We start from the raw sequence: 16293 nt of genomic DNA, 5'->3' as shown, positions 1-16293 counted from the left end.
TTTATTAATTGCTTTCTAGGCATCAGACATTATGCTTAGCACTTGATCTGAATTTCCTCATACATTCTTTATAACAGTCCTCAGATAGGAGCTATTATAATCTCTGCATCTTTTATGGGGAACTTACCCAAGACCATGGAAGAAGTGGTCTAAATTCAAATTCTAATTTTTTAAATTACATTCATTCTTATTAACTTTCATCATTAATATATAGAAATTCAGCATCATCCCAATTTCCCACAACTAAAAACAACCCAAATATCAACAGGTAAATGAATAAAAATATATACACACATACATACACACAATAACATGCTATTCATCAATAAAAAGTAAAGAACTAATGATACTCTCAAAATAGATGAATATCAAAACCATTACGCCGAGTGAAAGAATCCAGAAACTAAAAGGGTACACACTGGATGATCTCATTTAGATGAAATTCTAGAAAAGGCAAAACTTAGTAACAGAAAGAGTAATGGTTGTCTGGAACAGGTTCGAGAGACAACTGATGGCAAAGGGACATGAGAGGATTTTAGCAATTGTAGAAATGTTCTTTATCTTGATTGTGGTAGTGGTGGTTATACAACTGTACACATATTCATCAAAATGCAAACAAAATATGTAAAATGGGTGCATTCTATTTGAATGTAAATTCTACCTTAATAAAGTTGATACTTTTTCTTTTTCTCATTTGCTTCTTCTTCCTCTTCACTATCCTTTCCCTTCCTAAACAAGCCATTAAGTGAGACAGAACAAGATAAGTCTCTACCCAAAAAACGCCAAAGTAGAGAACATGTCCCTGCAGGGAAGCAGCTTACTAGGCATGTCAGAGCCCACAACAGTGAAAAAGATATCCATGGAGGGAGTAGGGAAACAATGTGACAACAGAGTCAAACCTGAGTAGAACATGAAGGGCACATGCACAAACAGGCAGCCTGGTGTGGGCTATCAGAGTCTAAGCAGATTGAGGTGGGTATCCACACATGGATGGCCTGGAGAGGGCTACCAGAGCTCAAGCAGCATAAAGAGAGCATCTATACAAGAAAAGAACTAGTGCCAGATGAAAGAATCAATTATGGCAAGGATGGTATCCATGTGTAGGCATTAACTGACATGTAGTATCAAGCCCAAGCACAGTAAGGAGGCATCGTACAGACAGGGAGACTGGTGTGGGGTGTCAGAGCCCAGGGGACTGGCTGACAAGGATTCAGAGCCCAAGTAGGGTGAGGAAGGTGTACACAGAGGATGAGAAGAAGCTATGCATGGGGAACCTCACTAAGATGCAGAATCTTAATGGCGTGAGGAGAGCAACTACACAGGGCAGGTAGTAACAGCGGTGGCAGGAAACAGGTTGCACTGAAGAAGACTGATGAAATGAATAAATATATTAAGGAAAACAGAAACCAATTTTCTCACTGTTGGAGGAGAGAATTATAAATACAGAAAAGGAGAAACGCTGTATTTAGAGTGGAATTAAAATTATAAGCATAAACCCGCAGTTTTCAATATACAGAGATATAGAAATACAGTCACTAGTATGCATACAAAATCCCACAAATACACGCATGCACACTCACACGCCTTGGGAGGGCTTAAGGGCACTGACAACCCAATCGCAATAAGCACATCTAGCCCCCAGATCTTGGCTTCTAAATACCATTCTCCACTAGAAGTTAACCAGGGTTCCTTGAAAAAAATGGCTGTTCCCAGACAGGAATAAGGAAAACACTAAATAATAAGGATGGGACATCTTGCATTGCCACAGATCCCTTCAAATAGTATTTTTAAAATACCAATTTGGCCATGTCACTCATCTGGCTTACTAGTGCCTAAAGAATAACACTCAAGCTCCTTTTGTGGCACAAAGGGCCTTTATAATCTGCCCTAAGCCTATCACTGCTGCCTCTTCTCTAACATCCTACATTTTCACTATATCCCATTATGAACTGATGTTTGAATAAGACATGTACTTTTTCAATAACCTTTTATTTTTTCCCAAAATAGTAAATACATATTATAGAAAATGAGAAATCAGAATATGTAGATTAAGGGAGCCTGGGTACCTCAGTTGGTTAAGCATCCAACTGACTCTTGGTTTCGGCTCAGGTCATGATCTCACATTTCAAGAGTGCAAGTCCTGCAACAGACTTTGCATTGGCAGTGTGGAGCCTGCTTGGGATTCTCTCTCTCCCTCTCTTTCTGCCCCTCCCCCATTCATGCTGTCTCTCTCTCAAAATAAATTTTAAAAACTTAAAAAAAAAAGGAAATCTACATTTTCTTTAATGTAGATTAAAGAAAAAAAGACATCACATTCTCACCATCCAGTGAGAATCCACTATTAACACCTTAGTGCATTTCCTTCTGGAGATACACATATATAGATGTATGTAAAGATATATGATTATAATGTAAATAGTATTCTATAACTAGCCAACAATATCTATCTTTCCATTTTGGCAAATTTTTATCTCATCTAATATAGAAGTCATATTCAAATTTCCCCCCAATTGGCCAAATATATCCTCTATAGTTGATCTGTCAACCAATATCCAGGTCAGAATTTCACATTACATCTAGTTGTCCCTTAAATTTCTTTTAATGTAGCACTTTCACCTCCCTTCATCAACTTTTTAGGAAACTAACAAGCTAAAGGGATATTACAATTTTTTCTACAGAACTTCCAACCATACGAATTTGTCCTTCCTCTCTTATTCTTCTATCATCTGTTTATTCTGTAAAAAGAAATCTGTGAGCAGTAACTTGAGGAATTAAGATTAAATGTTTTGGGCTAGAATATATTATGCACAATTATGTGTATCACATGAGCAGATACACACTATCTAGCTAACTCAACTCATTACTAATGGGAAAACTATCTCTGGATTAGGGTGAGGACAGTTTGGTCTCCCCAATGAACAAGTACGGTTTTCTCTTGCCACTATAAGTAATTATGGTGTTACTTTGGCACTATGTGAACGGACTATTCACCTCACAGTTATAACAATAATAATCCTGGCATAAGGCAGAAATTTCTTCAGAAAATTTTTTTAGAGGGGCGCCTGAGTGGCTCAGTCAATTAAGCATCCGACTTCGGCTTAGGTCATGATCCCACGGCTCATGGCTTCGAGCCTCACGTCAGGCTCTGTGCTGATAGCTCAGAGCCTGCAGCCTGCTTTGGATTCTGTGTCTCCCTCTCTCTGCCCCTCCGCTGCTCATGCGCTCTCTCTCAGTCTCTCTCTCTCCTTCAAAAATAAACATTAAAAAAAATTTTAAAGAAAAATTCATTAGAAATTTCTTTGTTGTTTGTACAATAACGTTTCCCTAATTTTATCACACTTTCTACATTTATTTGATGGCACTCTTCAGCAAAATTCAATCATATTTCATTAAGGATTTAGTTATTGAAATACAGATGTCGCTTTAGTTACTGAAATATAGTCCCACCATAAATGCAGCATAAATGCTTAATTTTTCTTGTTAATAAACATTTTTAAAGTAAGAAGTAGTATTAATAGTTACTTCAAAGTGTACCAAGTGAGCACTGGTTTTTCTGGCTTTCTCTTTATTGAGTATCTTAGGTACTCATGGGTTTTCCTACAGTCATTATGACAAATGAGCTCATACTCTCAAGAACCTATACCTTTGTTCATGTTGAATCCACTGATTTCCTCCACAAATTCTTCACCTGATAAACTCAACTCGCAGTTTCACATCTTCTCTATGATGGCAGAGAGTGAATTTCTTCATCTCCATTCCCAGAGCAATTGTTCTATTTCACATACTACATAAGGATACTTCTAATGTAATATTTGGTTGCATATCTTTTCCCTTCCCTGACTTGTCTTTCACAAGTAAGAATAGTATCTTTCACCAGTGTTATTTACAGTTTGATTCACAGATTTGTTTTGGCACAGACTATTTTCTGTCTGCAACACAATAAAACAAAAAGCTTGCACCAGACTATAAATCAACTGGTCATTAAACACAGTTTGGTTTTGGCTCAGTCTTTTTTTTTTTTTTTTAATTTTTTTTTTTAACGTTTATTTATTTTTGAGACAGAGAGAGACAGAGCATGAATGGGGGAGGGGCAGAGAGAGAGGGAGACACAGAATCAGAAGCAGGCTCTAGGCTCCGAGCCATCAGCCCAGAGCCCGACGCGGGGCTCAAACTCACGGACCGTGAGATCGTGACCTGAGCTGAAGTCGGACGCTTAACCAACTGAGCCACCCAGGTGCCCCTCAGTCTTTTTTTTTTTGATAGCAAATATTTCTGAAAGGATGAAATGTGTTGATTTCTATTATGGAAATAGCTACTTTAACTCTCCAAGGACTAGTAACAAACACTTTTACAAGCTACTTTGAAAAGCACTGTCCAATCATCAATTTACCCTCACTGCCAGGAACAAAAAACGGAATATGAAAACAACTGTTTGCAGAAAAAGACAGTGTGCAGGAGTGAGGACCATGGGCATGTCAAAATACCCCTTCTAACGTGAAGAGTAAGTCACTGCATCTGGATCTTCCTACAACCAAAGAGATGTACAGCACCTAATGGGCACCTTTGAGTTTTGGAGGCAACATATTTCTCATCTGGGTGTGTTTTTCTGGCCCATTTACCAAGTGACCCAAATAGCTGCTAGATTTGAGTAGAGTCCAGAAGGTTCTGCAATAAGTCCAGGCTGTTGTGCAAGCTGTTCGGCCCCTTGGGTGATATGATCCAACAGATTCCATGGGGTGGAAGTGTCAGTGACAAACAGGGATACTGTCTGGAGGCCTTTGTAGACCCTTGTACATGCAGGCCCTTATGATTTTGGAGCAAAGCCTTGCCATCCTCTGCAGATAACTACTGTTCTTTTGAGATACAGCTTTTGGTCTGCTACTGGGTCTTAGTAGTGACTGAATGCTTAATCTTGGGCCACCGAGTTACCATGCTACCTGAGCTGCCCATCATGAATAGGATATTATCTAACACACAAAGTCATAAAGTTGGGGGTACACAGAAACATTCTATCATCAAATAGAAGTGGTAATAGTTGTGATCGGGCCTGAAGAGGCCAAAGATAAAAGTAAGGTACATGAAGAAGTGGCTCAAATGCCATGGTCCCCCCACCTTCCTGCTATACTGCCTTCTCTCTCTGAAACTATACTATGGCCTCATGGGGAGTTCCCTAAAATTAGTTGAAAGAGGAAGAGAAGACGCAGTTTTGGTTTCCAGATGGTTTCATATAATATGCAGACAACACCTGCAAGTGGACAGCTGTAGCACTACGGTTCCTTTCTGGTACATCCTGGAAGGGTAGCAGAGGAAAGAAATCCTCCCAGTGGCAGAACTTCAAGTACTGCATGTGGCTATTCACTTTGCTTAGAAGAAAAAATGTCCAGACATATGATTATATACCAATTCATGGACCAATGGTCAGGGACTTACAAGAAACATGATTGAAAAACTGGTGAAAAAGAAATTTGGGGAAGAGGTGTATGGATAGACCCTCTGTCAATGGGCAAAAAATATGAAGATATTTGTATCATGTGAATGCTCACCAAAAGGTGATCTCAGCAGAAGAGGATTTAAAAATTTAAGTGGATAGTCTGATCCATTCCACAGATACCAGTCAGCGTCTTTCCCTAGCTACCTCTGTCATCCAAAATGGCTCATGAACAAAATGGCAATGGTGGCAGGGATACAAATTATGCACAGACTCAGCAACATAGCCACATTGGCTATGGTCATTGTTTAGTGCCTAACTTGCCAGCAGCAGAGATCAACACTGAGTCCCTGATATGGCACCACTCCCTGGATGATCAGCCAGCTACCTGGTGGCTGGTTGATTATACTAGACCACTTTCATCATGGAAAAGATGATGTTTTGTCCTTACTGTAATAGACGCTTACTCTGTATATGGATTTGCTTCTCTGCTCACAATGCTTCTACCAAAACTACCTTCCATGGACTTACAGAATGCCTCCCCAATGTAAGTTGGTCTCATCCAATCTGCTGAAGGCCTGAATAGAGGAAAAGGTGGAGTAAGGGAAAATTCACTCTCTTTTAGTCTGACTGTCTTCAAACCAGAGACATTGGTATTTTGCTGCCTTTGAACCCAGACTCATGCTGAAACTTACACTGTTGGCTCTCCTAGCTCCCAGGCCTTCAGACTCAGACTCAGACTTTAGACTCAAACTAGAACTCAGATTCAGACTAGAACAAGCTTGCCAACTGCTGATCTTGGGATTCCTCAACTTCCATAACGACATGAGCCAATTCCTTATAATAAACATCTTTGTTCTCTCTCTCTCTCTCTCTCTCAGTTCTTTTTCTTTGTATAACTAAGACCAATTTTAAAGGCAATTCCTTCAAAATGGTAATAGACACTAAGGGAATCTAGACAATACAAATGTTGTTTCTCATTTGTCCTTATCAAGTAGGGCCTCTTAATCAGGTCCTGAAGACTAAGAAAATAAAGACAGCAATGAAGGGCCACTAGATTAAGGAATCACCAGGAACTAAGGCAGGTAAGGCATTTATAAAACTGTCTGATTAAAATCAATCTAACACACATTTACTAAGTACTAGGTAATAGAAGTTTTACATATTTATATGTAAAGTCCCCTGGAGTTTTATAAAATTCTATTGTTTCCTCTAAGAAGTAGGCTATAGAAATGATTTTTATGCTATTTATATTTTCATTAATCATTTCTCTTTAGTTTCCTTTTGTGAATTTAATTTAATCTTATAAGGGAAATAGTTTAAACTGCTGAAAACAATCAAGGAAAATATTTCTTTCTGAATTTAAGGAACATTGCCTTGGGGTAAGCCATCTGGAGAAGAGAACACCAAAGTAAGAGAACCAAAGAGATGATGCAACTACCTCTTTCTTTGTGGACATTCTTCTTCATGAGCTAGTACTCAGTCAAATCTTTCAGGGCTCGGTCAAAATATGAGAACTCCGGTGACTCCTCCCTATAATAATCAATCTCATATGAGTAGCCCCAAGTAGATACCGGTTACTAGTGCTTTTAAATTTAAGTTCTTATGTTTGCAAATGAGTGCAAAACTCCACCTCTCTAACAGCAATTCCACCAATATGTATGTACATCAATATGTAAAACAAAAAAGAACCAATTTGCCCTGCAAAACCCCAATGAGGGCCAAATGCTAGATACAGAAAAAGAATATGACCCATCAGGGTTAAAGATGCTGGAAATTAATTTTAAGTCTGTATAAGGCAAGAACAGACTCCCAGTCTTCTAGCTCTATTCCAAGCAAAAACAAAACAAAACAAAAATTAGTGGTTTCTTCTCAGGAGAAAATACAACAACCTAAGAAGGAAAAATCCTCCACTTAGTAGATATTGCGGGTCCTCCAATATCTATGCAGTCCTGGAAAATCAAGCCAGCCAGCTGACCAGCCTAGCTAATGTACAAAGAGTCCTGAATAAACTTTTTAGTTCCTCACTCCTAAATATTAATGAACAATAAATAATCATCAGATATTTGAAGAAATATTCCAATAGAAAGAGAAACCAAAGTAAACATAAACAAAATGACTCTTTGGAAAGAGAAATAATGCAAGGAACCTGAGAAACCTTAACAAAACCTAATAAAAACACTCTATTTAATATACTTACTGACAAAACAAAAATTGAATGATATGAATAAGGAATGGTATATTATAAAGAGTTCTTGAAAACTAAGAATACAATTGCCAAGATAAATAATTCAACAGAAAAGGAGAGCTGGAATATGATGTTGAGGAAATATACCAGAAAAGATAATCAAATCCAAAGGAAAATATTAAATAAAAAGATAAAAGATTGAGAATCAATTCAGAAGTTCTAGTTTGTAATTACCAAGAATTCCAGAAAGATAGAGACAATGGGGCAAAAATAAAATCATGGAAATAGCTTACGAAAATTTCACACTACATGAATCTCCAAAGACTCTACCCAGACATTAAGTGGGAAACATACAAACAACTACAACAAAACTCAAATCCCAGGACATCACTTTGAAACTGCAGAATGCCAGAAATAAAAGATTAGAGTGCCAGGGGAAAAAAAAAAAAGATTACAAATCTCTCAGAGAAATAAAAACAGGAAACATAAAATGTAAAGGGGATCAGAATGTAGACTTTTCCCAGTGGCTAACCTGAATCCTAGAAAAGCAATGCATTCAGATTTCTAAGGAAAAACTCACTTCCACCCCAGGCAAATCATTAATATGCTATAGTAGAGTAGATGAAAGAAATTTTCAGTAATGTACTAACTAAAAAAACCTTACCATCCATTTACCCCCTCTTAGAAAGTAAATGAAAGATATACTCTAGCAAAATGAGGGAGTAAACTTATTAAAAAAAATTTTTTTTTAAATAAGAAGAAGATATACAGGAAATAGTGGACCCAATCCCAGAATATGACAAAAGGAAGTCCCTGCATGATAGCTCTAGAGAAATCTTCAGACGGTAATCTGTTCAGATTAGAAAAAGGTTGATGCCTGGGTGGCTCAGTCAGTTAAATGTCTGACTCTTGATTTCAGTTTAAGTCATGATCCCACAGTTCATGAATTTGAGCCACACATCAGGCTCTGCACTGACAGTGCAGACCTTGCCTGGGATCCTCTCTCTCTCCCTTTCTCCAACTCGCGCATGCTGTCTCTCTCAAAATAAATAAACAAAAACAACAACAACAACAAAAAGGTTGACTGAGGTGGAGTGCAGGACAGAAATTCTGCATTTTCATTAAGCCTGGATACTATGTGAATTTTTCAAACTATGTGTATGTATCACACTGAACTTCTTTAAATTGAGTAGTAGTATTACATGGGGAAGAAATTAAGAGGCAGTTATATGAAATTTTAGACTCATTCAGCTTTTAACTTCTATTAGCATTTTGTGAAATTTAAAAGATGTACTAAAAAGATTCTGCAATTTTTCTTCTCATAATTTTGTCTTCAATGCATAAATAAAAAGGTAAAGTTAATTTGATCAGTGTTCATTTAAAAATTTCAGAGGTCGTAACGACAGAAAAGAACCATTAAGAGAGTCACAGTTTTTCTTTTAAGTGTCTTATCAATCACGTATTCTCTCCTGAAGTATGTTACTTCTGTCATTATTAGACATGGCCTGGTCTGATTAGCTGATATTTATCATGTTTCATATTTCAGGCCAATAAACCCAGAAACAAAAGAGGGTACACAATATAGCTAGTACAATGACTGATTCAAAATAGATATCTAACATATTTTGGCTATTCCCCACCCCTTCTACCTCCTCTTTCCTTTGACCCTGAAGCTCCTGATGAGAAAATCTCCCCGGAGTAGTAAACAGAGAAACACTATAAACCAGAGTCTATCTTCTAGTTAGAGTTAAAAACGTAAGCTCTATCTATGTCTGGAGAGTTCAATCATGGAATCTCTGCCTTGAGACAAGTCCAAGGATCTCAGATCTGAAAAAGATTCTCTACTTTCTTGTTCCTAGTTGTAGCATGGAAAAGCTTCTTTCAAAGGGTAGTCCAAAATCCACAACAATAGAGAAGAGCAGTCTGGAGAATCCATAATCAAATACTTATAAAACAATTTACGTGACTTTAACTGGGTATTTACACTAATCATCATTATTAACACAGGAGCCATATTTCACTTCAACTAACTTTTACTGAGCATATATCATGAGTCTGGTTTTGATAAACACCAGGAATTCTAAGAAATGGTCCCTGCTCATAAGACGTTACAACATATAATGCTGAGGAAAGTAATCCAGAAAATAAATTCAGGAGAGAAGCGAGACAATTCTTTCTCAACCATAATTTTAAGCAAAAATTGGCTAGCCTACAAAAACAAACAAACAAAGCTTTAAAATTAACCAAAAGACATTCATGATTTAAAATTAATATTGTTAGGGGCAGCTGGGTGGCTCAGTAGGTTGAGCATCCAACTTCGGCTTAGGTCATGATCTCACGGGTTTGTGAGTCTGAGCTCCGCATCCCGCTCTGTGCTGACAGCTCAGAGCCTGGAGCCTGCTCCAGATTCTGTGTGTCTCTTTCTCTGCCCCTCCCCTGCTCATGCTCGGTCCCTCTCTCAAATATAAACATTAAAAAAATAAAGTAAAATAAAATCAGTATTTTATTCCCTACTTTTCTGCTATGCATCTGACCTTGTCTGTAAATTCAAGCAAAAAAAAAAAAAAAAAAAAAGTACTATTGAACAAGAAGCCAGGTTCTACCATCAGCTCATCCTGTGTCTTTGGACAAGTCACATCACTGTTGAGTCTAGATTTTCTAGAATAAAGAAATGAAAGGACTGAGGAAGATTAAACTTGAAGGTTTCAAACAAAAGTTAAATTACGTGACTATGTAAGTAAAAAACTGCTGTTGATTTCCTAGTTAGCTGAAATTATAATAACAGCTACTGATGACTAAATGCCTGAATACCATACGTCAGGTATTAGATCTCTAAATTTACAACTACTATTTCTAATTGTGTCAACAACCTTATAAAATAAAAATGAGGAAATAGGAGAAAAACTGGCTTACCAAATATCACACAGCTCATAAATGTTGGGGACCATACTGAGAACATCACACAAAATCCCATGTTTTTTTTTCTCCCACAGAAGTTTGTTATGTACTGTTTATAAGCATTATTTCTACAGAAATCTAAATAGACATTAGAAACCCAATTAACTTTAAAAAGTCAATTCATTTTGCAATTCACAATATCAGAGCTAAAAATGTTCATATGAACTCACCTGATGCAGCAGACGCTTCAGTTTAAGTAACTGAGTTTTTACAGCAGTGCAATCTTGGACCATGTGCCGGAGCGTCATCTCATCCAGTATCACTGTATTTTCGGGTACATCTACAAATATCTTCTGAGCCTGGAAAAAGGGGGTCCCTCCATAGCTTTCAAAATGACCCAAAGGAGATTCTCTATAGGGAGAGCCTCTGGAAGGGCAGGGGAAGAAGTTGGAGGGAAAAGATATACAATATAATTTCAGAAAAAAACAAGGTAATGAAATTATTCCAGTGATTATTACATATCAGTTACCATTATCACAAAGCCTTTGACTTTTGCTTACCTCAGACACTGAATTTGTTTCCACCAAAAGTTCCAGTCAGTTCTAGTTCTCCTTAATACAATTATCTTCTGCACTCCCTCCCCTTTTTATGTATTTTACACATTGGTTGAATAAACCTTATTCCTTAGTAAATGGAAGAGAAAGAAAAAACTCTAGGGAAAGGCCTTGTCTCCCCCCCCCCCCCAAATAACACTTATTTTCTTTGCCTGAATGGATTGTTTGCTTTTTAGCTCTTGATTTTAACTGGTCTCTTGAACGTCACATCTTTTTTTAGCCCTATAACTATGCTATCTATCTTCATTCCCAGTTTGGTCACACACGCCTGGATTCCTATTTCTTGTAAGTCCCAGCAAACAGTTAAGACAGACAAACTGTTACTACTTTGTTTTTACATTATTGGTAAGTCTTCTTTTCTAATAAAGATTAAACTTGATTTTATAAAAGTCTTATATACACCACATATTTCCCAATCTTAAAATATATTTTAAAAAGTGTACTCTAAGAAAATTTAAACTTCCCTTTAGTTTCATACAATATACGTGCTTGAAAAAGCAGACCAAAAAAAACCAAAAAACAAAAAACAAAAAGCCACAAAAACTGGGGCTGATGTGTTTCATAGATTGTGAAGAACACAATGCTTTGATCAGAAGTCATTAGCTAAAGCAATTTTAAATTACTACAGTCATGTAATACATGATTCCAGCTGGTTCTTAAGACATAAACTTGTTACGTATGTGAGACCTCAATATATTAAATAACACACTGAACGAGTACTCGCTCCAATATAATGGCCATATTAACATAGCAGAATTCAAGTTAAATTCATGACCCATTAAATTTGCCAAAGTCACAACACATTAAATTTTAACCACACAGAAAAAGTAGAAACACTAAATTTTTTTTTTAATGTTTATTAATTTTTGAGAGAGAGAACAGGGGAGGAGCAGAGAGAAAGGGAGACAGAATCAGAAGCAGGCTCCAGGCTCCGAGCTGTCAGCACAGAGCCCGACGCGGGGCTCAAACTAACAAGCTGCAAGATCATGACCTGAGCTGAAGTCGGACACTCAACCAACTGAGCCACCCAGGCGCCCTGAAACACTAGATTTTCTAATTTATAACAAATATTCCCAAATTTCTAAACTCTTAAATATTCAACATGGGCTTGGTTTTCACAAAATTATTTTTCTCTGAAACTATTTTTTCGTATTTTATTTCAGGCCTGATTTTTGTTTTAACCCAAGAAAAAAAATTTTAAGAACTTAAAAATTTTTGATCTATAGTTAAGACTCTAATATGTTTACATATACTTCTGCCTTATACTTGTTGGTTCAAAATATAGTTTAATGATTAAATTTCAACTACTGATTAATTAATATGATTTCACCATCCATTACTGAATAGATGGGCAATGTATACATGGAATGATGAAAAATATATAATAATAAAAAGTTAGCAAAGTAGTAAAACAAAAACATAGACTCATCTAGCATATGAAGAGTAGAGATAAGAGCTATGTTTTCAGAGAAAAAAGTTGACATACTTTTGAAGGTTTTCTTGCCCCCCCCCCCCCCCCCCCGCAAATTACACTTATTTTCTTTGCCTGAATGGATTGTTTGCTCATACACAATTTCTCATAAAGTATGAGGTTTAAGTATGACTGAAATGAAAGAGAAGTTAAGTATGACTGAAATGAAAGAGAAGGCTTTCTGGAACAAGAAAATAAAAAACAACAGCACAAAATGCAAGGCATGTTTTTCAGGGACAAGGAGACTCAAATCTGGTTTATGAGGCCACAGATAGCCTAAATCAAATTTATTCTTCAACTTCATCCCTCAACACATCTTAATCCATAGCCAATTACCTGAGATTGCCAAAGCACACTATAATCTCCCTCATCTCCAAACCTATGTCAACCTCTCCATACTCGTGGCTAGGCTATTTACCCTGCCCTCCACTGCCCACTTGATCTGAAGAATGACAACTCCTCTTCATCTTAAATTAGTTGGCATTTCCTCAGGGAAAGCTTCCTTAATCCCTTCCTAAAGCAGGGCTTGGTACTTCCACAGGTGTCCTTATAGAGTCCTCTAGTGTGCCCCACTATGATACTTAACACAGTATATTGTGTTCATGTGCAATCTGTGCCAAATCATGAACTCCATGAAGACAAAGACTGTGTATTCTTTTCCTCTATATCAAAAACAGTTAGCTTTTAATTTGTTTATTTTTGTTGTTGTTGCTGCTTTCACTGTATGATTAAGGAACATGGATTTTAACTACTAGATTGTTTCTTTTCAAGCTTCCATCTCTGAGATTCTAAAGTTCTTTGGTTGTGACATTAAAACAAAGCACTACTTTAAAATTGTAATCTGGAAGCAGTCACATTAAAAAGTACCAGTTAATAATCAAATTAAACTTTACTTCCTAGTTTACCAAATGAATAAAATAAAAATTAGAGAGGGAAGGTACTGAGAATAAGGCTTATTTTAGGTTGACTAAATATGAACCACATGCAAGGAACTAATGAATTAAAAGCATTTCAAAGGAAGAGTCACAACAAGTCTTTACCACTAACAATACAGGGTAAAAGATATGGTATCCAGAAAACCACAATGGTGTAAAAGAACTGCCTCTTGCCTAGGATTAAGGTTTAAATCCTGGCTGATAGTAACTAGCTACTGAAAATACTTAATATCTTTGGGCCACAGTTTCTTTAATTCTCAATGTTTGCCAATGCACACCAAATGAAGTTCATATATCTTAGCTTGCATTTCAAATACCTCCACCATGAGATCCCAAATGAAACATATCTTCTCCTAGTACTACAATGCTACTTCCTCCAAAAGCCCTTCCTGATGCCCTCAACTAGATAAAACTAGCACTTTAGGATCCTTAATTTATTGAGCATAAATTAAAGAAATCTATATAGCTATCGCCTCTAATTACATCGCAAGCCCTTTGAAAATAGGGCCATATCTTATTCATTTTTATATTACCTGCATAGATTACCTGAGTTCAAATCTCATCTCTGTCACTTATTAGCTAGTAACAGGACAAGTTACTTTCTCTATCCTTCATTTTCTTGATCTATAAATTAAGGATAATAAGAGTACTTACTTCATTAGGTTGCTGTAAGTCTCATTCGAAGTAATACATGTTAAAGTGCTTAGAACAGTTCCTGATATACAGTAAATGTTAAATAAAAACTAATTGCTATTATATTATTTATTATAAATAATTTCCAACTTGTTTATGTTGAGAAAATTTTCTAACATAAATGTCAAAAGAATACTAGAATGCCATATAACCTTTCACTTATATTCCTCAAATGGTAAATTTTAACACAATTTGTTTAAACTTACGTATTTGGTACTAAACTATCTGACAAACCATTGGAAGTAACATAACACCTTACTGCAGTTTGCTGGGAAAAAAAATGAAGATAACTGAGATGCAAAAGAAGACAAAGATGGAACAGAAAACAAATACATAACAAGGGTTATTTCAGAAAATAGAAGGACACAATTAAAGACAGGAAAGGAAAAAAAATGAGAGATAATGAAGATTCTGAGATTTCACATTCTGAGAAGATGATGAAGTTCACATATGGGAATCTGAACCTTTGAAACTTTTGAAAATGAGAGGTAAAATCACTTTCTAAGAGCGCAAGCACAAACCCAGGGATGAAGACGTAAAAAAGGTAAAGAAAAATAAACATGAGATAATAGAGGAATTACTGAAAACACCACCTCATATTAAATTGACAGGCATAAATCTGTATTTGTATACAGATTTTAACAACTGTGGATTTCTGGTAGAGAAATTAGATGGTGGAAGCAACAAAAGACGGCATGCTGTTTTGGGGAATACACTGTAAGGCTGGCAGTGTGTTAGCAAAGCCAGAATCTATGTAGCTGACCACAGGCCAGGTAGTTGACTGAATATGAAGAACTGAACCAATATGGGTATTGGGGGAGGGCAAAAATGAGTTCAGTAGTTACAGAAGCACAAGAAAGAAATGTCCACCATCACCAATATTATTTAACACTGTTCTATAAATATAGCAAATAAAATCATCTCCCCCAAAATAAGATCAGGATAAATACAAAAATTAATCTTTAAGAGATAAGCTTTTTTTAACCCATTTAAATTGAATCCATACAATAGTACCTGATAGTCAATCCAAACACCTAATAATCACATCACTACCTAATTATTATTGCCGTTTTAAAGGAATCTCCCTAAACTATGTGGCTGTACCTATATATTTATGTTCTTCTCCACTTCGACCCAAGCTTTTTGATTACTAATATGTGTGATTCTGTACTAAAGTTTGTGATTCACACATTAGACTAGCCAGTAGAGATGCATGTGTAAGAGGCAAGGAGAGACAGAATTTTTCTTCTTAATTTATTTTCTAATCTCAGTTGCACTTTGACTTCACAAAACCTTTAGTGTTTCTTTTTTTCATCATTAAGAAAAAGTTAAATATATGTATTTTTATGTTCACGGTTATTATAGTTTTTTAATGGTAGATTCACAGTCTCAATCAAAATCCCACCAAATTATTTTGTGAATATCAACAAAGTGATTCTAAAGTTTATATGAACAGGAAAAAGAGCCAGAATAACCAATACTTCAGAGGAAGAAAGTCAGAATACTGACAGTGATTTCCAGACTTACCACATAAAGCGACAGTAATCAAGACTGCGGTACTGATTAAAGAATAAACAGATCAGTAGAACAAAACCGAGAATCCAAAAATAATCCACAAATACAGTCAACTGATCTTTGACAAAGAAGCAAAGGTATTTCAAAGAAGACAGACTAACAGAAATACCATATGATCTAGTAATTCCACTACTGAATATTTACCCAACGAGAACAAAACCACTAATTCAAAAAGATATTTGTACCCTTATGTTTATTCCAGCATTATTTATAATAGCCAAGATATGGAAGCAACCTGAGTGTCTACTGATAGACAAATAGGTAAAAAAGATGTGGTATGTGTGTATATATACACACACGTACACAAATATTGAATATTACTCAGTCGTTAAAAAAAAAAAAAAGATCTAGAAGGTATTATCCTAGGTGAAATAAATCAGAGAGAAAAGATAAATACCATGATTTCACTTATATGTGGAATTAAAAAAAATTTCTTTAATGTTTATTTATTTTTGAGAGAGAGAGTGAGACAGAGCATGAGTGGGGGAGGG

At 36.2% G+C, this 16293-nt stretch overlaps 1 protein-coding gene across 7 annotated transcripts in view; it reads right to left on the bottom strand.

Annotated features, from left to right (window-relative positions):
• Positions 1-16293, bottom strand: part of CCSER2 (coiled-coil serine rich protein 2) — a 186860-nt gene that overhangs the window by 58210 nt on the left and 112357 nt on the right. For all 7 annotated transcript variants that reach the window (XM_042907896.1, XM_042907895.1, XM_042907900.1 and 4 more), the window contains one exon: positions 10745-10940. In XM_042907896.1, the coding sequence (XP_042763830.1) occupies positions 10745-10940 (196 nt within the window). The remainder of the gene's footprint in view (positions 1-10744; positions 10941-16293) is intronic.

Source organism: Panthera leo, chromosome D2 (assembly GCF_018350215.1).
Source record: "Panthera leo isolate Ple1 chromosome D2, P.leo_Ple1_pat1.1, whole genome shotgun sequence".
Lineage (NCBI taxonomy): Eukaryota > Metazoa > Chordata > Mammalia > Carnivora > Felidae > Panthera > Panthera leo.
Note: the sequence above shows the minus strand (reverse complement) of the source record. Positions and strands in the feature narration are given on the sequence as shown.